Genomic DNA, 25,066 nt, shown 5'->3' with positions numbered 1-25,066 from the left:
ATCCCTGCCTGAGATGTCATTATTATGCTAATAATGTTGTTAGTATTAATTATTATAATTTAAATGTATATGTTTACTCATTGCCACCAATATCCCCAAAGGTTTGCAGTTTGAAAGACAGACACAAACAAAATGGGAATGAAGTGGGAAATGCAGAGATTGGGACAACTTCTCACTTTAGGGCCTAATAGAAGTCATGAGTTTTTCATAATTCATGGATTTCAAGGCCCAAAGGGACCGTTATGATCATCTAGTCTGATGTCATGCAGGACAGAGACCACTGAAATTCACCAAGTGAAGTCAGCATCTAAGAGATAAAATTTAAGGGAAAAAGTTGTTCAGCAGAGCTAGCAGTTTCTCAAAGAGACAATAGTAAAGGCGCAACTGCAAATTATCACAATGCAAAGGAAATATAGGAAGAATAGTAAGAAGCCAATATAGCTCCATCAACAGCTCTTTAATGACCTGAAAATCAAAAAGTAATACTATAAAAAGAGGAAACGTGGACAAATTGCTAAGGAGGAGTACAAAAGAATAGCACAAACATGCAGGGACAAAATCAGAAAGGCTAAGGCACAAAATGAGTTACATCTAGCAAGGGACATAAAAGGCAATAAGAAGAGGTTCTTTAAATACCTTAGGAGCAAAAGAAAGACAAAGGAAAATATAGGTCCTCTGCTCCTCTGTTATTAACTGAACACATCAAGAAGGCTGAGGTGTTTAATACATATTTTGCTTCAGTCTTCACTAAAAAGGTTAATGGTGACCAGATACTCAACACAATTAATACTAACAATAAGGAGGAAGGAAGTCGAGCCAAAATGAGTAAAAAACAGGTGAAAGAATATTTAGATAAGTTAGAAAGTGTCAGGAACTGATTAAATTCATCCTAGAGTGCTTAAGGGACTGACTGAAGCAATCTTTGAACAGTTAGCAATTATCTTTGAGAGTTCATGGAGGACAGGTGAGATCCCAAGAGGACTGGAGAACATAAGAATGGTCATACTGGGTCAGACCAGTGGTCCATCTAGCCCAGTATCCTGTCTTATGACAGTGGCCAATGTCACATGCCTTAAAGGGAATGAGAAAAACAGGGCAATTATGAAGTGATCTATCCCCTGTTGTCCAGTCCCAGCATCTGGGAGTTAGAGGCTTAGAGACGCCAAGAGCATGGGGTTGCATCCATGACTATCTTGGCTAATAGCCATTGATGAACTTATCCTCTGTGCATTTTGAACCCAGTTATAGTTTTGGCTTTCACAACGTCCCCTGGCAATGAGTTCCATAGGTTGACTGTGCATTGTGTGAAGCTGTTCTTCCTTATGTTTGTTTTAAATATGCTGCCTAATAATTTCATTGGGTGAACCCAGGTTGTTGTGCTATGTGAAGAGGTAAATAACACTACCTTGTTCACTTTCTCCACACCATTCATGATGATATATAGCTCTATCATATCTCCCCTTAGTCCTCTCTTTTCTAAATAGTGTAGTTCCAGTTTTTTAAATCTCTCCTCATATGGAAGCTGTTCTATACCCTTAATCATTTTATTGCCCTTCTCTGTACTTTTTCCAATTTCTAATATATCATTTTTGAGATAGGGTGAGCAGACCTGCATACAGTATTCAAAGTGTGGGCATACCATGGATTTATATAGTAGCATGATGATATTTTTTGTTTTATTATCTATCCCTTTCCTAATGTTCCTAGTATTCTATTAGCTTTTTTGACTGCTGCTGCACATTGAGCAAATGTTTTCAGAGAACAATCCACAATGACTCCAAGATCTCTTTCTTGAGTGGTTACAGCTAATTTAGACCGCCATCATTTTGTATATACAGTTGGGATTGCGTGCTCCAATATGCATTACTTTGCATTTATCAGCGTTGAATTTCATCTGCAATTTTGTTACCCAGTCACCCAATTTTGTGCGATCTCTTTGTCACTGTTCACAGTCTGCTGTGGCTTTAACTATCTTGAGTAATTTTGTGTCATCTGTAAACTTTACCACATCACTGTTTATCCATTTTTCCAGGTCATTTATGAACATGTTGAATAGCACTGGTCCCAGTACAGAATCCTGGGGGACACCACAATTTACCTCTCTCTATTCTGAAAAATGACCATTTATTCCTATCCCTTGTTTCCTATCTTTTAATCAGTTGCTTATCCATGAGAGGACCTTCCTTCTTATCCCATGATTACTTTGTTTAAGAGCCTTTGGTGAGGGACTTTGTCAAAGACTTTATGAAAGTCCAAATATTCCCTATCACTAGATCATCCTTATCCATATGTTTGTTGCCACCCTACAAGAATTCTAATAGATTATAAAAGCTGTGTTGATTTTCCTCAACATATCGTGTTCATCTGTTTCTGATCATTGTGTTTTTTACTATAGTTTCAACCCAATTGAAGTTAGGCTTACTGGCCTGTAATTGTCAGGATCTCCTCTGGAGCTTTAAAAAATAAATTGGCATCACATTAGCTATCCTCCAGTCATCTGGTACAGAATAGGTTACGTACCACAGGTAGTAGTTCTATCATTTCAATTTGAGTTACTTCGGAACTCTTGGGTGAATACCACCATCTGGTCTTAGCGACTAGTTATTGTTTAATTTATCAATTTGTTCCAAAACCTCCTCTATTGATACATCAATCTGAGACAATTCCTCAGATTTATCACCTAAAAAGAATGGCACAGGTGTGGGACTCTCCTCTGCAGTGAAGACAGATGCAAAGAATTCATTTAGCTTCTCTGCAATGGCCTTTTCTTTCTTGAGTGCTCCTTTAGCACCTCGATCATCTAACGGCCACACTGTTTGGCAGGCTTCCTATACTTCATACTTACAAAAACTAACAGCAAACTTTTTTTGTCTTTTGCTCTTCAAATTCTTTTTACCCTGCCTAATTATACTTTTATACTTGACTTGCCAGAGTTAATATTCCTTTCTATTTACCTCAGTAGGATTCAACTTCCAATTTTTATGCTTCTAACTGCCTCTTTTACTCTGTTGTTGAGCCACTAAGCACTCTTTTGGTCCTTTTTTTTTTTTTTGTTTAATTTGGGGTGTACATTTAATTTGAGCTTCTATTATGGTGTTTTTAAAAGTTTCCATGCAGCTTGCAGGCATTTCACTCTTGTGACTGTTCCTTTTAATTTCAGTTTAACTGTTTTCATCATTTTTGTGTAGTTCCCTTTTCTGAAATTAAGTGCTACTGTGATGGGCTTCTTTGGTATTGCTCCTCCGCCAACAAAGATATTAAATTTAATTATACTGTGGTCACTACTACTGAATGGTTCAGCTATATTCACCTCCTGTGCGCCACTTAGGATTAAATCAAGAATTGCCTTTCCCCTTGTGAGTTCCAACGCTATCTGTTCCAATAAGCAGACATTAATAATGTCTAGACACTTTCTCTCTGCACCCTGTCCTGAAGTGACATGTACCCAGAGGATAGATGAAATCCCCCACTGTAATTGGGTTTTCTATTTTTATAGCCTCTCTAATCTCCCTGAGCATTTCACTATCACCATCCTGGTCAGGTGGTCGGTATTATATTCCTATTGCTCTATTCTTATTATTCAAGCATGGGATTTCTAACAATAGAGATTCTGTGGTACTGTATAGCTTGATTCATTTAAGATTTTTACTGTATTTGATTATACTTTCTTTCACATATAGAAGTGCAAACATAGAACATATCTTTAAAAGGGGGAATAAACAGGACCCAGGGAATTACAGACCAGTCAGCCTAACTTCAATACATATAAAGATACTGGAACAAATTATTAAACAATCAGTTTGTAAGTACTTAGAGGATAATAGGGTTATAAGGAATAGCCAACGTGGATTTGTCAAGGACAAATCATGCCAAACCAACCTAATTTCCTTCTTTGACGACTACTAGCCTAGTGGTGGGTGCAGAGTGTTGGGGGTGGGGTGGGGGGCAGTAGACATGCTATATCTTGGTTTTAGTAATGCTTCTGACCTTGCCACATGACATTGTCATAAGCAAATTAGGGAAATGTGGTCTAGATGAAATTGCTATAAGGTAGGTGTGAGAGATAGGGCAATTTCCTGCAATATACTGGACAAACTCTTGAATTAAGTTTAAGCATCTAAGTTTAAGCATTGTATTAAAAATGCAAATGTTTATGTATTACTGCAAAATTGTATACAACACCTCTAGGTAGGAAACCTGAGCAGTGTGAACTCTGGGAAGTGCTATGAGCGTCAAAGGACTCTACGAAACAATGTGAACTTATACAGCTAAGTGGTGGAAATACCTGGAGGCGGGGATGCAAATTCCCTATCTCCAGACCTAGCTTTTCAAAGCTACATCTGGAGGAGAAACCCATTATCTGACTGATCACCTATTCAGTCTCTGAGGATCAAAGATCCAAACTGTATAAAGGAGACAATCCCAGATTCATGGGGGGAAGGGTTTGGTCTCAGCCAAGGCTGAGATCTACTTGAATCATCCCATAATTATTTTTTCTCCAAATATTAAGTAGTTGTGTTAGTCCATAACATAAGGCCTTGTCTACACTACAGAGTTTTGTCAACACAAGTTACTCCAATGATAGAAAAAACAGTATATTTACATTGCTTGCGCATGTTCACACAACACTTCTTCCGTTGGCAGAGTGCGTCCAGGGTTGGTGCTCTAGCAATGACAGAGAAAGCACTGCCCTGTGGGTAGCTATCCCACTGTGCTACTCATCACCTTCTACAGCTAAGAGTTGTGGAACAGCAGAGTGGATCGTGGTGCATCATGGGTGCAGGCTTAGGGTGACCAGATGTCCCGATTTTATAGGGACAGTCCCGATTTTTGGGTCTTTTTCTTATATAGGCTCCTATTACCCCCCACCCCCGTCCCGATTTTTCACACTTTGTCTGGTCACCCTATGCAGGCTTAATGATGCAGTTTTTTCTGTCCCATCATTCTGTGGGCTTCAGACTGCATTTCACAGCATTTTTTAACAGCCCCTGTTTACTATGCACCTGCCATCTCTGTCTGAAAGGGTGGATCCTGCACTGTTCTCTACTGTTGTGGTCACTGTTATGAACACATCACAGATGGTCATGCAGTATATCATGAGCTCCCAATCTGAACAGGAATCAGGAGTGCCTGACCTGCTGTGTACCATGAAAAGAAACACCAGATTATTTTTGGCATTCACAGAGCAGTGCACACCATGCACTTTCACTTTTGGGCTCAGGAAACAAGCACTGAATAGTAGGATCACGTCATTATGCATGTCTGAGATGTTGAGTAGTGGCTGCAGAACTTTTGGATGCAGAAAGTCACCTTCCTGGAACTGTGCAGCGCTCGCCCCAGCACTGCAGCACAAGGACACGAAAATGAGAGCTGCCTTCTCTGCAGAGAAGAATGTGGTGATCACTGTGTGGAAGCTGGCAACTGCAAAATGCTACCAGTCGGTGGCAAATCACTTTGGAGTCAGGAAGTGTACAGTTGGGTCTGCATTAATTCAAGTGTGCAGAGCCATTAAATCGCATCCTGCTACAAAGGACTGTGACTCTTGGCAATGTGTGTGAAATAGTGGATGGCTTTGCAGCAGTGGGATACCATAACTGCAGTGGGGCAATAGCTGGCACACATATCCCAATTTTGGTGCCAGACCATCTTGCAACTGAGTACATCAGTAGAAAGGATTACTGCTCTGTGGCATTGCAGGCGCTTGTGGATCACTGTGGGTGTTTCACAGACATCAGCATGGGGTGATCTGGTAAGGTGCATGATGCATGCATCTTCAGGAACGCAGGCCTGTACAGAAAGCTGCAAGCAGGGACTTTCTTCAGAAGATTCCAGTGGAGGATGTTTAAATGCCCATAATGATCTAAGGAGACCCAGTGTATTCCTTACTCCCATGGCTCATGAAGCCAGGGATTGAACTGGGACATGCCCTGTATAGTAGCCAGTGAGGGCTTCTCCCCTTCCCAGCTGGCAGAAAGCAGGAAAGTATTTTAGCATTTTGTATTCCTTTGAGCCTATTGTCTCTTCCGTTGTCTAATAAAACTTGTCCTGAATCAAGCTGTTGGCCTGCCCCAGCTTAGTGAATCTGCCTATCGAGTTTGTATGATATCAAATAACATTAAAAATGCAACACTGGGCAAGCATGACAATGGCTAAATATACATTTCAGGGTTCTTGGCTTTTGTGTTTTTCACAAAAGTTATATTTTTACCAGGGTTCACTGAGACACTATAAATCTCAAGTGTGGTTGAGATGTCAGCAGAAACCTCAAGATAAAAATAAACCTTGTAATAAGAACCACTTATGTTTTGTTGGTGCCCACGTATAATAAATAATCTGTGCTCAAAGATATCAGCTGTAACTTGAACCTATTCATTCTAAAATCCAAGGGCTAGATTGTGCCACTTACGCACAGAGCAATCGCACTGCCCCACGTGGAGGCAACCACTGCTACGCCCCTGTGTTGGGTGGAGAATAACTAACTGCTCTCTCTCTGCTTGTCTGCGTGGGTCTGGACTCATGGCCTCACCTCCTCCCCATGTATCCTTGCCACTGTACACCCCTGTGGAGTAGAAAGAGCTGCCCCTGCTACCAACAAAGCCCAGGTATTGCTATTACACAAGGTATAAGGTATTTGCCTTACACAAGCAGCACACAGAGGAAGGAAGGTTACTTATGCCATTTCCTCAAACCCCTACTGTGTTCCAGTGTGAGGGCAGGGCAGAATCTACCCCTAAGTGGTTGGGAGAGTTTTTTAAAACAAAGTTTGGGCATTTTATGTATAGTGCTTCAGCCAGTGTGATGCTTTCTAATATAATTGCAGGCCCATCACTCCTTTTAGCAGTAAGAATTTAAGTAATTAGCTCTCATTTTGAAAGAGGAATCTAATGAGTTTCTAATTTCTCTCTCGCAAACAATTTTTCAGCAAAGTTGTAACACAGAAGTCAGTTTTGACCCTTCTTAAATATTCCTGTGTGTTCTTCCTATGGTACAACAAGGTGTTTTAGAAGATATTTTTATCTGCAGTATAATGATTTTAGTTCTGAGTGTAACACAATGTACTATAACTATATATGGTGCCATTAGAGTCCATGATATTGCACTGTAAAATTCTGTCTGTGGCAGTAAAATCCTTTTTATTTAAGAAGCAGTATAGAGTATCAAGCTATTTCCAATCATGATTATGAAATAGTTTGAATACTTAACCAGCGAAGTTCCCAAGCTATGCAATTATTTGTCAGTGAATACACATGGTAGGACAATACAACCACTTCCCCGTTCAGAACACTGTGCCATTCTATGTAATGTCCAACTTTTTTTATTTTTAATTCTGGACTTTCTGAGCCAGATTTTCAGGTGCTGTTAATTAGCACAGCTCTGTTGATCTCAGTGAAGCCAAGCCGATTTACACCAGCTGAGAGTCTGCCAGTTGGAGTGGGGTGTATGGGTGCATGACATGGAATTACAATGGAATGTTTCTAAGTTCAAAATCATAAGCAAGCATTTAAAGTAAACCTTGTGTGTAACGTACCCAAGGTCTATATAAACTGTTTATACTGTAGGGCTGGAATATGCTATTAATGGCAAAGTAGTTTAACTTCTCTGCCAAGGGGAGTATCTTTCTCTCTACAGAAGTGGAATTAAACTATTGTCCTAAAGTTGTGTTAAACCAGATCTTATACCTTGATTTATGCAGACCTAAAAATAGTTGAATGGAGGGGAAAAAAGTAAAAGTAAAAAAAAAATGCAGCGTTCTAAGCAATAATGCCTCAGAATGGGGACAGTGTTTGCTGAAGCTACTTTTTTGCCCTTCCAGTGCTCTTATTGGTTCTGATATGTCCACTGCAAAATCAAGAGCATTCTTTTAACGTGCTTTGCAGACCTGGTGCTAACTTGTACTAAGTTACTCAAAAAGGTAGTTGTGTCTCTCACTCTTAACACAACAACATAATATGAAGGACCCACACAGGTACAGTGGAGTCCGAACGCTAAGTTTACTAACTATATACATCATGCAAGGCTACATATATACACGTACATTTCTGTTCTGGCAAGATTTTTGATGGCTTCTGAGAGTGAGATCCACACAAGGAATACTAACTTTTTTAAAGGGATACTTTTCAATTCCTATACACCACAAAGGTCAAAAGGAATCAATCAGAAAAAAGGCTGTCTTTATTCCTACAAAAAAATGACTCTTCCTCTACCACCTTTTTGCTAAAGTTATGACCCATGCTTTATAAAAGGGTCACATTTTCCACCTGAGGAAAAACATCGCTGGTTTTGGAAGAAAAGAGAGTCATGCAATTCACTTCCCAGGTGAAAAGAGAAATTAGTTGCAGGAGTTTTGCTTTAAGGATGGCTGTGCTGACTTAAAGGTAATCAAAACTGGTTAATTTAAATAGTTGTATGTGTGGACTGGTGGGGGGGGGCGTGTTAAAGGGTCTGGAAGAAACCTACTTTTGGTAACTGCCTGCTTGGGGTGCTTGTGGTAAAACAAATTACCATTTATTGCTTACAGTTTATTTGTCCCGAAAAATTACCTCTGAAAACAGCATAGGTGACATCAATATTCCATGTTTCTGTAGGTGAAGCTTAAAGTCACTTTTGCCCATAAGACCACTAAGAAACTTAGCTGGCAAAAGTTTGGTATTAAGTATAATTATTGTAACAACGATGAGGCTCAGTGCTAGGCATGCACAGTTACTGTCTGCACTTCAGATTAATGTATTCAATTAGACCCAGGGAAGCTCACTGTAAAGCATACCCGATAAAGGAATCAACACGTTAAAAGTGGATGTATATTACAAAGCCGTTTATAGAGGAAGAGCCACATCAGATAAAGGCATTAACTGTTAAATAAACTCATTAAAATGAAATAGTGAACAATTATGAAATCCGCCCCAAGGAAAACTTGTTGTCTAGAAAATACTCTCTGCACCAATGTCAGCTAGGGTGAAACTCTCAAATTCTCAGGAAATTATTGTACTGATTGTTTGCTAAAGGCAATGCCTATTCTGCCTACCATTTTCAGAACTGTAGTTTCACACAGGTTGAGCTATAAATTGAACAGAGCAGTTGATGTGGCTTGCAATAACTTTATTCAATTTAAATATGGTTGGATGGGAGTAAAACAAGCATTCAGATAGCTATTTGGTCCTCTAATACACACACTCTATATCGTCCCTCCTAGCCTCTGTGTAAGTAGGGTTTCTGGTATACTGTCATTCATAACTCTTCCAGACTTGACCACATGTTCTGAAGTTTAGTATTAGCCCCACATCCTGCAAAGAGTCATGCCCATGCTTAGCTTTAAATTTAGATATTTAAATTTGCAAAATTGGGAATTAAATTACTAATAGATGTTCATATACAGTATGTACAAGAACATTAGTTGGGTGTCCATTCAAATTCTGTTGACTTATTTCTATTTAGGTTTTACCACTAGTTGACATTCTTGATCCTGTTATTATATTGACTCACTCTCTCATGAACATCATTCAGTAGATGGCTACAAATAATATATGAACCTATGTTTTATGAAGTGCACACCAACTTGAGTGAATTTATGATAATCAACATATTGACTAAAAACTAGAGCTGACCCGAGGACAACAATTTAGTTTCACGTTAGAGCAAAAATAAAACCTTTAGAATATTTTCACACAAATGGGGTGAGGGTAGAGTTTACAGAGACCCAGAACACCGTGGTGGAAGTGAATACAAGATGGACTTTATTTTCTGCATACACAGGCTTATATCTGCCTGCCGTATACCCCCTAGTGGCTCTGTCTTTTCAGAACTCACACATCAGAGAAGTAGGAGAGAAAGCAGGGACTTTAACGTGAGTCTCCCACATGCCAGGCCAGTGTCCTACCTACCAGGATAGAGAGTCTCTCCCTCCCTGATCTAAAAACCTGCCTATCAAAAGTTTTGTGGAAACCAGTACATCTCTGGAAACCATTGAAGCATTGATGAAACAGCATATTTCAGCAAAAATGTTGTAACTAGTTCTACTTAAAACACTCTCAAACCAAAATAAGGCCCTATTCACGCAAACACTTTTGCGTGTACTTAACTTAAAGCACATGACCACTAATTTCAATGAGGCTACTTGCATTCTTTAAGTTAAGCACATGCAAATGTGTTGGCAGGACATTGCCTAAAAATCTATGTACTTCCCACACGGGAGCCGTCCCTTCAAGCAAACAGCTTTCCTCCTGCCTCGGAAGATCAAGAGACTTTTAGTTTTGTTGGACCAGCAGGGAAAGTGATTCCAGAGCATGAAGCACCCTCAGTCAGACTCTATACTGTGCCTTGCAGGAGATGCAGATTGAGTGGAGCAGCACAGGTTGGGGAGAGGGAAAAGTGACTTCATGCCAAATTGGAAACAAAAAGTACCAGAATGCTCATAACTTGTTCTTGTCCCAAATTTTGCAAACTGAAGAGGTTCATAATCGTTCACGTAAATGTTTATCTAAAGCTTTGAATGTAGGACGTTCACTGCATTGTTTTCTCTGTCTCTTGGGATAGTAAATGCCTTTGTGGGAAATTTAGGGTAAAATTTGCAAAATCCCTATATGACCAAAGTCCCATTTTCAAAAGGGACTTAGGAGCCTAAATCCCAATGATGTTAATAGTTTAAGGGCTTGTCTACTTGAACATTAATTGATGGCAAACTGGGATGTGAATCTACTCCACGCTGGCCTGCTGCACACTAACTTCCATGTGTACCCTGCTGCTGTGCACTAAACGTTCTGTGGTGCATTTTTATCTACCGTGCTTTGAAACAGGAATAGATTGAAGGACAATAGGGAACTTTTAATGTATGGCAGCAGGGTCCACACAGACAGCTAGACTGTGGCAGGCTAGTGTGGGTTAGATTCACACCCCAGCTTGCCACCAACTAAGTGTTCGTACAGATAAGCCATTAGGCACTACTGTCTTTGAAATGGGACTTAATCTCCTGTGTCGTGTGGGCACTTTTGTTAATTTTTTTTCTTTCAGGGTAAAGTTAATTGCAAAGTGTTTAATAAAACCTTGAGAAAAGCAAATGTTATTTCCACAAACTGTGCTGAAGGATGAGCTCAGATTGCTATTACAGGGTAAAGCATGTTTGCTTCTACATCCTGGCTTGATGGATCACAAAATGCAGGCACCTCTTCAGAAGAACCTCGCTGGACTCTAAACTCAACAAAATGGCAGTGTTTGAAAAACGCTTGCCTCTGAATCTGTCATGTGTACCTGTCACCAAACCCACTCACTCTGTTCTAATAGGATTTAAACCCATCAAAACAAGCCAGTGAACAACAGCTTTCACACAGAGCACCTTCATTTTATTTTTTCAGGGCTCCGAGTAGAAGGCCTGTTCAGAAGGTCAGCCAGCATACAAACTATCAAAGAGGTTCATAAACTCTATAATCAGGGTAAGTCACCATCCTCCCGTTGCTTTAAATTAATAACACTCTAAAGGCCACATTGATGTTGTATCTGTTGGTGACACAGTATCGCTATCTTTCATGTAATTAGTTAATCATAAACCCATTTGTAACCTAAAATGTCATATTAGTGTAAGCAGTAATACAGAAACCTGAAAGATAACAACAGGCATTTAAAGCTTTCTGAATAATGAGTCGTCAATTGATGTCAGAGCTGGAGTTTACAAGATCTGAAGCAGCTAATGAATTATGAGGCTTAAGTCAAAAATGGTCTACTTTTTCATAAACAATTACATTGCCTCAATGCTCAGTAGGTTACTGCAGTTAGTTACAAATTATCCAGAGCAGTATCTTCTTGTCATTTTGTCTCTAGTGTTTTTCCATGGTTATGACAATGAAATATAATTTTACATAACAATTTGTGAAATGTGTTGAATTCATTTGCTGAAATGTCTTTTTGAGGTGAATCTCTTGAAGCTAGATTATTAAAACTCCATTTTAAAAAGTACAACATGACAATGTTAAGATTTTGCAGCAGCTGAAAACAAGGAGGTTTTCTTTTTCTAACTGTGGTTTGGAACACAATTTTTAAACAATAATAAAAGATATGTTGAAATATGTAACTGAGGAATCATCCTTTTTGGTCCTCTAGGGAAGCCAGTGAATTTTGATGACTATGGAGATATCCATATTCCTGCTGTTATCCTGAAGACCTTCCTCAGGGAACTCCCACAGCCTTTGCTAACCTTTGAATCCTACGATCAAATCCTTGGAATCACTGGTGAGTATAAATCACTTACGTCATGAGTTTTATATTTGTAATTGATCTGGGTTTGGCTAATTTATAATGACTCGGTCATTAACCCATGACACAGTAGGATTTGTATAGGAATGTTCATCTCCAATAAGCTGCAGGCACTAGACTGGGGTCTCAAAGTCCCAGCCTGCGGGCCATCTGCAGCCCAAGAACCTCCCCACTGTGGCCTGCGGAGGAGAGACGCATGCAGCCCCCTGCAGCTCCCATTGGCTGGGGGAGAGGGACAGAGATAGCATCACTAGTTGCCAGGCAGAGTCAGCCATGGAGGCAGCATCATTAGTTGCTGGGCAGAGTCAGCCATGGAGGCTGTGTCACTTTTTCCCACAATGAATATAAACAAGTCAAAATACCGAACACAACTCTCTGAGGCACATCTTGCTGCAGTCCTGAAGGTTTCAACTGCTCAGTCACTGAGGCCAAACATCAGCAAACTGACAGAACTGAAGTGTTGCCTGGCAAACACTGAAAACTGTCTGGCAGGCAAAGAATTTTATAAAGTTGTCTGACAGTTTTATTATTTCTAAGAAATTCAAAATAAAAAAATACAATATAAACATTTTCTTTTCTGAACACCGTCTTCAGTGACATTGTCCCGCTGGGAGGATTTGAGAACTGGCACTGGCCCTAAGGTAAATTGAGTTTGAGACCCCTGCACTAGACTGATCCGATAGCAAGCATAACATTCCATCAAATAGAGGACAGAGGTAAAAATCCATGGCCAAGACTTTCAGAAATAGGACCCTAAAATTATACTGCAAGTCCATATTTAGGCATCTGCCTGATTTTCAAAAGTCCTGAGCAGCTAACAACTTCCAGCCTGGCAGGTGCATAAGAGTTTCTGAAACTCAGGATTTCTGAAAATAGATCACGGGCCTAAATACAGACTTAGCAGTCTAATTTTGGATTTCTATATTTTAAAATCTTGACCCATGTTGAAGTACAAAACAGCATATTATTATATATTTATAGTACAATATATTAATATGCACCTTTTCTTCCACCCCCACTTTGCTCTATTCCCTTTTCCCATACTAAACCCTGTTGTTCAAAGGTGTTTCTGTTCTTTTTGTATGTTTTTTTATATGGTGCTTTGCATCCTGGAGGTTTTCAAAATGCTTTTAGAAACTATTTACTGCTCCATATAAAAATCACTTCACTGCTAACGTGCAACTGCCCTTGGGGATGGAAGTTGGCAGCCAGATGGGGATCAGTGTGCAGTGAGGAAGTTGAGCAAGGGAGGAATTTGGAACAATGCCACCAGGGCAAGCTCCACTCCTAGGGAAGCACCCTATATGATATGTAATGTCGCAATAGCAGGTAGGAGCTTAAAGATTTAGCCCCAAAGGCCCACACATAGGCCTCTCGCTTTAACCAAGGTTTATTCATTTATTTGTACTGCAATCCTGCCTGATCAAGAATTAAGCAAAATTTCCAGCGTGCTTTACTCAATTACTTCAAAACATTGGACCACACTCAGTTACACCAGTTCAACCCCAGGGTCTTCATCTGCACTGATGAAATTGTGGTAGTAGAATTTGGCCCAGCCTACGTATATTTCATTGAAATTTTAGTAGAGCTGCTACTCTGGAATAAAATATTAGGGAACAAACCAGATTGACTTAAAGCTTAGAGAGGGGAATATATTAATTATCTAAAGGGCTGACATCACATGAATCTACTGGTAATAAAACTTCAATCATGTGGCCTTTTTCCAGGCATTGAGAATATTTTATGCTGACAGAGTGACTCAATATATTCCAGTATGTCTGGCATTTAGTACACGCTGCTTGGAGAGACCTATTCTTCTATCCACTAGTTTCATTCTGAGTGGGTTCTAAATTCTGGTAAGCATTGAGTCAACAGAACTTTCGTTCACAATTTGTGACTGAGTGTTTGTTCTAACCAGGTGCTCTTTGAGGTGGGGGTAACTAAGGGTTGGCTGCTTCCAGAACAGATTGTTAATACTCTGCTAATAACTGAGAGACTCTGCTGTTGGAAAGCTGAAATTGTTATCGGTGGCTGTCTCTGTTGCGGCTGGTGACTATGATTGTAAGCTCTTTCAGGCAGGGACTGTCTGGTTATGTGTTTGCATAATACAGTGGGGTCCTGATCCATAAGTGTGGCTCCTAGGCATTATTGCAAAACAAAGAAGAAGAAGAAAAGTTGAACATGTTCCTGATCCTGCAGCCACTTATGCACGTATTTAGCTTTGCTCATGTGAGTGATAATCCAGGGTATAGTGTAAATTAATAACTAAATTTTGTTTAAAGCTTTCATGGAGTTCTATGCAATTTACTGTGTGGGGGTCTTTTGGAGAACACCTTAAAATATATTCTAATGTTCATGTAATTGGAAGTCAAATAGACTAGCTAAGTGGTTCAGGGTGTCATTTACTTTCCCCTTGGAGTCTTGGGTTCAAACCCTATGTAGCTTATCAGTGAGAATGAGTTTAATGATGTCAAGCTAGTTTCTAGAGAACGCATATCCATAGAAATCACCATCTTGTCAGTCTCTGCCTAGGACTTGAACACGGAGGATTGTTGCAGGGTCACAACAGAGGTATGTTTGCAGGTATATGAGTAAGGAGAGAGCATTCTGAGTGGCAGGGGTCTCATTGACAGTTGATTCAGGGAATAAATATAGTGCAGCTGTACCCGGTACATAAAGAGAGGTAATGGGATTCAAATTTAGGACCATGAAATTTCCCTCTAGCAAAGAAACAGCTTCAGCTCAGTCATCTGGTAGAGAGAATAGTCTGAGGGTTATTCTCAGGCTCTGAGCTGTGCTATCCAGTGAATTATATGAGGGGCTGGGAATCAGGTGTGTTAGATTCTATTCATAACTATCAATGACTAACATCACAATTTTTTATTAACTTCACTTCTGTGTCTCAGTTCTCTTGTCTGTAAAAATGGGCATAATAATCCTTGGCTACTTCACAGGGATGGTGCAAGGCTTAATTAATACTTGGAAGATGCTTTGAAAATCTCAGTTGAAAGTGTTTTCACAATCCAAAGTCATGCCACTAATTATTATCCTGTAAAGGGATTATCCTGTATTATCCTGTAACTCACTATTCCAGCACCTCCTGCTGGTGGTCTTGGGAATTAGCTCTGTATGTTAGTGCACCCTCTTTGGGTGGTTCTTCACCACCATCACTCCTGCTCCAGGACCCATGTCTCTCCAAGGACTCTGGCATCCTCTTCAGCAACACAGCCCTCCATCCATGCCACACACTGCTCCTCCCTGCAGTCCACTGTTCAGCCACTTTCCGTAATGGCTACTGCACCAAATTGGCCACTTCCTCATGGCCCCAGCATCCTTATTGCCCTTGCCTCAGGGCTTCAGCCTGCAAATCCCAGCAGCCAGCCAGGAGCTGTCTCTTGCTCCCCCAGTCCCTGCTAGCAGCACTGCTCTGTCTAGGGTGCTGGCAGTTCTCTCAGCCCTCCAGAAACACAGTCCTTCCTCCTGGGGCTCCCAGCAGAGAACTGCACTCCTCTGCCCTGCAGCTCCCTTTTTATATTGGCCTGCCTGGCCCTGATTGGCTGCTCCCTTCAGCCCCTTTCTAATTGGCTGCCTCCAGTGCAGCCTCCCTAGGGCTGCTTTTAACCCCTTTTCTGCCTGTGAGGGGCAGCTGCCCCATCACATATCCCAACAAAGGGAAGTAGTGTACACAGATCAACCTAAATTCAGTTCTCACTTACAAAGACGTAAATCCAAAGTAACTTCACCAGATTTTTGCAGGTGTCACTGAGCATGTAAATTGTCCGAAAAAGAAAATTGCAACCCTGTCTATATTTTTATGCCTATTGGATTAGATTACATATGACCTTGATATTACAGGTGTGGAAAGCAGTTTACGAGTGACGAGCTGTAAACAAGTAATCCAAGGACTTCCTGAGCACAATTATGTTGTTCTGAAATACTTGATATGCTTCCTTCATATGGTGAGTATAGGCAAAATTCCCATAATTCTGGCAGACTTTTTTTTAAAGTCTGATTTTGCAAAATTCAACATTTAAAATAAAAGAAAGAAAAGAAAAAGATATTGAAGAGTCGGAGAAATGCCAAAAGGCTGTTGTGCATTAATTGTCAATGCAGCAGCTTCAAGCTGCAGCACATCTCCTCTTCTAATAAAAGTCAGAGTTGAATAATGACCTCAATGATAATTTCAGTATAAAACTCTGAATAAATAATTGAAACCACGGTGTAAATAGAACTAAAACCACACATTTGCTAATGTGTTTGAAAGGGACACTTCCACATTTCTATTGCTTTTAATTATTTTATTTATTTTACTTTCCCTTTTTGTGTGAAATAACTTTTTAGAAAAAGCTTGGAAATAATGTTTCCCCCCTAGCGATTAAATAAACAAGCCTGTAAAGCCTTTAGTGCCAGAGAAAGGTGTTGGATCAGTAGCCCCTGGAGTTCAAAGTCATCTATTTATCCACAGAAGAGCAATATAGCGGTAGTAGCAGCAATGCAATCTCCCTTCCTATTGCCCAATTTGCCATCTCTCTAGGCTAACTTTTTCAAGCCTCGATGCTTAAATTTAAGCCCCTTCATACATATTTATGAGGCATCTACGTAAAGCAGCCTGATTTTCAGAGTGCTGGGCACTCACAAATCCCGTTAAATTCTGAGACACTTTGCTGATTTATACCATCTGAGGAATTGATCCTCAGGGGAAGACCTTGTGTGCCATGTACTTGTGAGCCACATTTCAGAAACAAGTTATTTTAATGCCTCTTTAAAGCAAAACCTCACCAAAAAACAGTATTAAAGGAAACACACTGATACAACCCCGATGCACACAGGACTAGTGGGTGCCTTTCATACCTACATGTTCATTTATCATTACTTAACTGAACTCCAAAAGCTATTATAAAAATCCTCACATCATTTGCTATTATTTCAGCAACTGATATCTCTCCTCAGTGTTATGAATCGTGTAAGTGCCTTTGTTCCAATAATAGATGCACCATCTCAACACACTTCTTAAGAGCTGAACACTTGAGGTGTTAATGAGGTGTGCAAAAGTACTACATAGTGTTTTCTATAATTGGGCAACAGAACATAGCATTTATTTTTGAGTGTGCCTTGTTATGTAAAGCACAGAGTCAAGTTGATATTAGCACTCAGATCTGCAATTTTTGCTGATCTGTAGCTTTTAAACTTTCACGTTTGAGGGAGTATTTGCATTCATAAAGGTCAAGGTAATGTGAAGCAACCTGGAAGCTGGAGATTTCTATTCATCATAGATCAGGTGTGCTATGCAAGCAGCCATAATTCAAACTTGAACACACGTCTCTTCCAGTTATCCCAGTTTTTACCTGTGACCATCACCCTTCTTACATATAAGAGGCAATTTAATTCCCTCACAAGCTCAGCCTTGAGTAGTGCAAGAGGTACTTGTGGTAATTTTATGAAGTGGGATGAAATGTAATCACGAGATACAGTTTTTAAAGATGGTACATTTCTTCAAGCTTCTCAGCAAAAGACCCACACTTTGCTCTGCAGTCTCTACTCCCTTACTTAACGACACACCTTCTTGTAACCAAGGGACACTACAACAAGACAATGTGATTCCAACAGCAGTAAAATACCTGAGTTATGGGAATGGCTCCAAGTCCTTTGACCTTAGACTATCAGTGAATGAGTCCTTCCATAATGAGCCCAGCATACTGAAAAAGGAGCAAACTGTCTATTCCCCACTCAAGAATATCTCAGGCTGCTAGAAAGTGATCATTTTGGGTAACAGCAGTACCTGGCCACTCAGAGCAGATCTGAGCAGTGGAAAATGTTGGATGTTTGTACAGCAGCTGTAGTATGTCCCCCAGTTGAGGTATCCAGGCATTACCACAATACAAATAACAAGGGGAAAACAAGCCGTGTCTTCAAGACTCAGGCCCTAAATGGTGCTCACAAAAGATTTACATGCACGGATGCTCAGCTGAGTTCATCAAATGTGTGTGTGCGTGCACAAACAAGTCTTTGTACGTATAAGTTTCCATTGGCATGTGCAGTTAGTTGATTTATGCACGAATAGATGAGTTTAGTAGGCTCCGAAAACTATGCTTATATGTATGCAATTTATTTTGCAGAAGCACTTTTTTGGGCTCCAGTTATAAAAATAAGGCAAAAAATGTACACCACCACCTTGTTAGTTAATACATAGTTCAATTTGTTTGTCAGGAAATGGGTTCTTTTCCTCTTTACGGCATGGCATGCAGGATCCGTTTGCAGTTATTCAGTTTGAGGCTAAATCTTGAGTTCTGTTTATGTGGTGGTATGGGGCACATAAGCCCCTGATTGCTGAGTATGCAGGTTCTTCACTGGACAGATCAATACTGAGTCCATGTCTGCAATATGGGCACTATAGCAGCATAGCTACAATGCCATGGCTATGCCACTGTTACTCTGTAATATAGATGCAGACTACAGTGACAGAAGAGGTTTTTCCATCACTTTAAGAACTCCAACTCCCTGAGTGACAGTAGCTAGGTTGATGGAAGCATTCTTCTGTCAACCTAGCTGCATCTACACCAAGAGTCAGGTCAGCGGAGCTATGACGCTCAGGGATGTTCATTTTTCACACCCCAGAGTGCTATAGCCATGTCAACTCAAGGGAGGAAAACTAGGTTGTGTATGGGATCAATATCTGGTTTCTCAGGTGGAGGATCCTTAGAACTTATGCACGTGCCAAGCTGCCCTCCATGAATCCTGGTCTTTCTCACTCCTGGCAGCTGGGTCTCAGAGCTGCAGTAACCCCCAGGCTTACTGCTACCTGTTCATGAGAGGGTGTCCTTACCTTCTAACCAAGAAAGATTAGATTTTGGAGGGAGATTGGGAGTGGTGTCACTGCCTTGTTTCCCCTCAAGTTACAATAGGAGGACTGTTGTGATCTTTGGTCCAATAGAACCCATATTCTCCAAGTCATCAACCAGTAAAACCTGATTTATGGCTGCATGGCCTACCTATGCCACTAGCTGTCAATCAGCTTCCTATCATGGGATTGGGGAAGCACTCTGCTTTTTTAGTGACTCCCAAATGCCATTCCCTAGCACCTGGATGGCCCAGAGCTGTGGACTCAGCCTTGGGGCAGGGCCTGGGCTGGGCAATAGCATCGCTATTATGTGCTCAAGTGGGCTGACCTTTCAGGATCCATTTAGGCCCCTGTGGTTATAGAATATTCACTCCAGGCAGCTCCATGTGGGATTTGGCCCTTCATATTGCTTGTGTTTGTCACTTTCAGTGGTATGTATGTTCTTTTCCAGGTATCCCAGGAGAGTATTTATAACAAAATGACTGGATCCAACCTGGCATGTGTCTTTGGGTTGAATTTAATCTGGCCGCCTAAAGGAGCTTCGTCCCTGAGTGCTTTGAATCCTCTAAATCTCTTCACTGAATTACTGATAGATTTCTACTCTAAGATCTTCAGTTCACGAACAGTACCTGGTGAGATCTTACCTTAATGTTCACAAAAAGGGAAAAGGAATATGCCTACCTTAGCAAAAATCTCCACATATAAACCTATGAGAATTCACTATACACAGGATTTTACAGAAACAAATATATTTCATATACAGAGCAAAATCCTTTTCTCTCTTTTGCATCACCATGATTTTCCAGATATCAAAGATGTTAGGGGAAATATGCTTACCAATACTCTTTGTATGTGGGTGTGTATATATAAACATTCACAAACCTTCAGGTCAAAGTGGCATAAACTTTCCTCTTTTCATAATCTTTAGCAATTGTTAAATATTTGTTAGTTTAAAAATTCATAACAGTAGATAAGACTGTCATTCATTTAAGCATCTGGAAGTTCCCTACTATGTGACATTTTTTTCTAGGGTGATGCTAACTTCTGGACCATCTGGAAAAAGTTTCTTTTGAAATCTTCAAATATATACAAATTATGGATTAATTTTTCAGAATTTCAGGCACTCATTCCCACACACACAAAAGTGTGTGCATTTGTGTCTGCGTTTATGTGCAATTACCTTGAAAACCAAAGTATTTGCCTGTGTCAGTTAGATTATGCATACATCTGTCTCTGTGCTTTTAAATATCTGGTATGCCTGTCCAACCATTGTAGTTGCACATGCAAACTAAGTGGAAAATTACACAAGCACTCTTGAGCTTTTAAAAATCGAGTCATTTGTGTTTTTATCTTTAAAGAATCTCTGTATCAGTATATAGTTAATACAGAATGTGAGAAATCATTGTTTGAAAAATGCATTGAATGTTTTCATTATTTGCTGTATGCTCTTGAAGTTTTTTGAGTTGTTAGAAATCTGCTCCTAAAATCAGTCACACACACACACACACGCACCCCCAAAAAAAAAGAGAGAGAGAAAGAAAGAAAATCTTAACCCACCTTGAACTCTGGAAAATACTCCTGATGGCACTTTTATCTAATGTATGTTATCGGTGCGATGACATTAATCCCAGTGGGAATAATTAGCCATAGTAATGTAAGTTTCTGTGTTTTCTCTCTAGATACTTGTATTTGAATACCACTTAAAGTTCTGCTCCCTCGATGTCTGCTACTGATCATTAGTGGAACAGGATAGGGAGGTTATCATTGTAACAGCAAAAGGGACTGAACTAGTTTTGACCAAAATAAGCAGTATTTTCCCCAACGTCTGCTTCTCCTGCTCCCATACAAAGCTGCTGAAGCAGACATCCCATTCAGGATATAGTAGAGACAGTGATCCATGGAGACCAGTTTGGTTATCCCTTCACCTTCAAAAACAAAGGAACCCTTTCCCTTCCAGCAGTTCTAGCTAATTGAGGGATTGTGCTTCTCGTCTCTCATCTTGACAGCGACTAAGTATCTGCCTGTCTAACAGATGCAGGCTTCCAAATCCTTGTTGGAGAGAGCACATAGTGATTTATTCCTTTTGGCAATTTAGAGCACATAGGAGAGAGTACCCATCACACCATGTCAGTCCTATGTTTGCCCAGTAGATGTCATCTGCAGCATAAGTCTATAAAAGGAAATTAATGCAATGTAAATAATCAAAAAGCTATAGAACAAGCTGTAACTGTATGTGACATCCTTTTAAAATTTAAATCGTGATGTAATTTTCTCTTAATTCATCAAGTGTTTCAATTAAAAACAAAATTTTGGCTTTAAATATCTATGGTTAAGTGTCTGTTCTTTATTAGTATCAAGTGGCCAATTTGGCATGTCTTTGCTACTTAAGTATAAAATGTTGCCCAGTATAAAGAGAATAATTAAGATGAGTTTATGAATTTTATGTTGTTGCACTTTCAGGAAAATGCAGTTGCAAAGGAGGAAATGTCTTCAGTCTCTGTTTTATATAATAAATTAAGACAAACAAATTCCTGTGCAGAAAGTACAATGATTTGAAGATACTATTCTGTGAATTGGCACCAAACATTTATATCAGAGGAACTTGGCCTACAGGCCAATGCATGAAACTGGGAATTAGAAAACCTACTTTCTAGTAGCATCACTTGCCCAGAGTGAGAGAGCTATCCAGTGGCAGTTATTTCACCTTTCTATGTCTCCATTTCTCCTTGAGCAAAAGAAGAAAATAACACCTACTTTGAGTGCTTTGAGATTACTGGCTGAGAATTACTATAGAAATACAAAATGCAGATATTTCCAAAATCCAGCTGAGCCAAATGGCTCTTTCAGTACAGTACTAATGGTTTTCAGACGCTGGGGAATGTTGCACTGATCAGTGATTTGAGTATAGAGGGAGTTTATGCAAAATACTGTACCGAAACACCTTGGGGTGAAATCCTGACTCTGCTGAAAACAATGGGAGTTCTGCCATTGACTTCAGTGGAGCTAGGATTTCACCACATTCTCTGGCTATCTTTTTGTACAGCACTAGAAAACGGTGGCAGAAGTATCCCAGTATCAGTTACAGCATAGTGAAAGCAGAGCCCTAGCCAGAATAGATTGCTAACTCAGCAGTAATTCACCGTAGAGGAAAGTTTTTTTTCCTGATTCCTTGCATTAGTTTTCTGTTCCCCAGAGGTCCACTGCCTCTTACAAAGGTGGATTTGGTATATGCTACATCATTTGGCTGATCTTTGACTGTGTGGCTCAGAAACTGATCTCTTACTGTGTGAATCAGTGGCTGGTGCCTAGCAACAAGTAAAAGTACCTGCAGTGTGCATGGCTTTAGCTACTTTATCTGCTTGTAGGCACCGAGAGAGATTTAAAGATTGGATCTGTTTTATTTATTTGTCACATACCAAACTGCAGTTTTTCCTTCTAGTCTTTGTGAATGACCATTTTTCAGAGATCGCTGGCTTCTGTCATTTACCGACTGAAGTACAGAATGGAGTTTCTGATTCCAAGATTGTTTCATTTTTAAGAACAGAACATACAATATCCCGCAGTTTGACCAATCTGATATTGTTTAGAAAATTTAATACTGTTTCTGATTATGAGCAGTGTTCACATTGGTGATGGTACATTCCCACTTCTAGTCACTTTTTCTCAGCTGGCAGCAGTGAAAGGTGTAATATGTGATAGCTGGCTGTACCCCCTCCCAGCCATTCACTGACTTTGGACAGGTCTATACTTAAAATGCTGCACCGGTGCAGCTGTAGAGCTTTAGGGCATGGCTACACTTGCAGATGTAGAGCGCTGTGAGTTAAACCCGCCTTCGGAGAGCGCAGTAGGGAAAGCGCTGCAGTCTGTCCACACTGACAGCTCCAAGCGCACTGGCATGGCCACATGTGCGGCACTTGCAGCGGCATTGGGAGCGGTGCATTATGGGCAGCTGTCCCACAGAGCACCTCTTCCCATTCTGGCACTGTTGCTTGTGGGAAGGGGGCATGGAGTGCGGGGCATTCTGGGTCCTGTCCCAATGCCCTGTGATGCATCGGTTCACATCCCAGCAATCCCTGTGCTTCCGTCCACATTTGGCACTATCTTTCAACGTTTTTTGTGCTGCACGCTCTGTCTTCCCTTTCGGTCTGCGGGAATGGAGCCCAAACTGCTGAGGAATATGCTGACGAGTCTCACCAGCACGTCATGTTTGGCAGTCGAGTTACTTTTTAAGATCCAAACTGACAGTGAGGACTCCGACAATGATATCAACTCGAGTAATGCATACGACACGAGTTTGCTTGTGGCATTCACGGACACGCTCACCACCGTTGAACGCCGCTTTTGGGCTCGGGAAACAAGCACTGAGTGGTGGGATCACATTGTTCTGCAAGTCTGGGATGACGAGCAGTGGCCGCAGAACTTTCAGATGAGAAAAGCCACTTTCATGGGACTGTATGAAGAGCAAGGACACGAGATTGAGAGCTGCCCTGACAGTGGAGAAGCGGGTGGCTATTGCAATCGGGAAGCTGGCAACTCCAGACAGCTACCGATCGGTCGCTAACCAGTTTGGAGTGGGAAAGTCAACCATTGGAATCATGTTGATGCAAGTTTGCAGGGCCATTCATCACATCCTGCTCAGAAGAACCGTGTCTCTGGGTAACGTGCATAACATTGTGGCTGGCTTTGCACCAATGGGTTTCGCTAACTGCAGAGGGGCAATAGATGGGATGCATATTCCAGTTCTGGCATCAGCCCACCTACCCTCCAAGTACGTTAATCGGAAGGGGTATTTCTCTATGGTTCTCCAAGCACTTGTGAGTAACTGTGGGCATTTCATTGACATTAACGCAGGCTGGCCCGGAAAGGTGCATGACGCACGCATCTTTCGGAACACTGGCCTGTTCAGGAAGCTGCAAGCCGGGACTTTTTTCCCAAACGAGAAGATAGCCGTAGGGGAAGTCGAAATGCCCATTGTGATCCTTGGAGACCCCGCTTACGCTTTAATGCCATGGCTCATGAAACCCTACACAGGGAGCCTTGACAGCAGCAAGGAACGGTTCAACAACAGGCTGAGCCAGTGCAGAATGACTGTGGAGTGTGCTTTTGGCCATTTAAAGGGCTGCTGGCGCTCTCTGTATGGGAAGCTGGACCTGGCTGATGACAACATCCCCACAGTTATATCCTCGTGCTGTACCCTCCATAATATTTGTGAAGGGAAGAGTGAACGATTCACTCAGGCATGGAACTCGGGGGTTCAACACCTGGAGGCTGAATTTGAACAGCCAGAGAGCAGGGCTATTAGAGGGGCCCAGCATGGGGCTGAAAGGATTAGGGATGCCTTGAGGGAGCAATTTGAGGCTGGTAATGTCTGGTGCCCTGCACAGGAGTGAAGTGCAGTGGTTCCAATGTTACTAGGAATCAGTGTTTGCTACGCTGACTTGCAGTGCATGTTGCTTTCCTGGGCTAAGGTATCTTTTACTTTATGCAATAATAAAGACAGTTTTCAAAGCCAAAAAATCCATTTATTGAAAAGAAAATTTATATATTGAAAAGAAACACAACTAATTGGAAAACAGAAAGGGCAAGGGTGTGGGGTGGGGAACGGTACAATCACAGATTTGCATATATCCTGTCTGGAGTGCTGTGCAATGACTGCTGCACTTCAGGATGGCTCTACTGCATGGTGATGGGGGTTAAGTGCAGTGGATAAGGGTCGTAGTTTTCAGGGCTGGGTGGTGACACTACAGGTGTTGGAGGCAGCTGGTGGCAATAAGAACCCGGATGTTGGGGAAGGGGGGCTGGAGGTGACATGGGGGCACAAGGGAAAGAGTTTTGGGACAGGGGCTGCAGGGGGGGACGGGCGCGGTAGTGCTCCGCCTTCATGGCTACAATCGCCTGGATCAAGTCTGCTTGGCACTCCATGATGCTTATCTGCTGCTCTGTGCTTTGCTGCCGGAGCTCTGCGTTTTTGTGCTGGCGCTCCTCATT

General features: G+C 41.1%; 1 protein-coding gene across 7 annotated transcripts in view; it reads left to right on the top strand.

The window, feature by feature from the left end:
- The window catches only part of ARHGAP8 (Rho GTPase activating protein 8), a 107,247-nt gene extending 85,852 nt beyond the window's left edge, over nucleotides 1–21,395 (top strand). For all 7 annotated transcript variants that reach the window (XM_039541728.1, XM_039541743.1, XM_039541761.1 and 4 more), the window contains 4 exons: nucleotides 11,346–11,423; nucleotides 12,088–12,216; nucleotides 16,096–16,199; nucleotides 19,530–21,395. In XM_039541728.1, coding sequence (XP_039397662.1) covers nucleotides 11,346–11,423; nucleotides 12,088–12,216; nucleotides 16,096–16,199; nucleotides 19,530–19,727 — 509 coding nt within the window. In that variant the 3' untranslated portion in view covers nucleotides 19,728–21,395. The remainder of the gene's footprint in view (nucleotides 1–11,345; nucleotides 11,424–12,087; nucleotides 12,217–16,095; nucleotides 16,200–19,529) is intronic.
- Nucleotides 21,396–25,066: the final 3,671 nt, after the last annotated feature.

This window comes from Mauremys reevesii, linkage group 1, assembly GCF_016161935.1.
Source record: "Mauremys reevesii isolate NIE-2019 linkage group 1, ASM1616193v1, whole genome shotgun sequence".
In the NCBI taxonomy this organism is placed as follows: domain Eukaryota; kingdom Metazoa; phylum Chordata; order Testudines; family Geoemydidae; genus Mauremys; species Mauremys reevesii.
The sequence above is the reverse complement of the archived record's forward strand: the minus strand, read 5'-3'. Positions and strand labels throughout refer to the sequence as shown.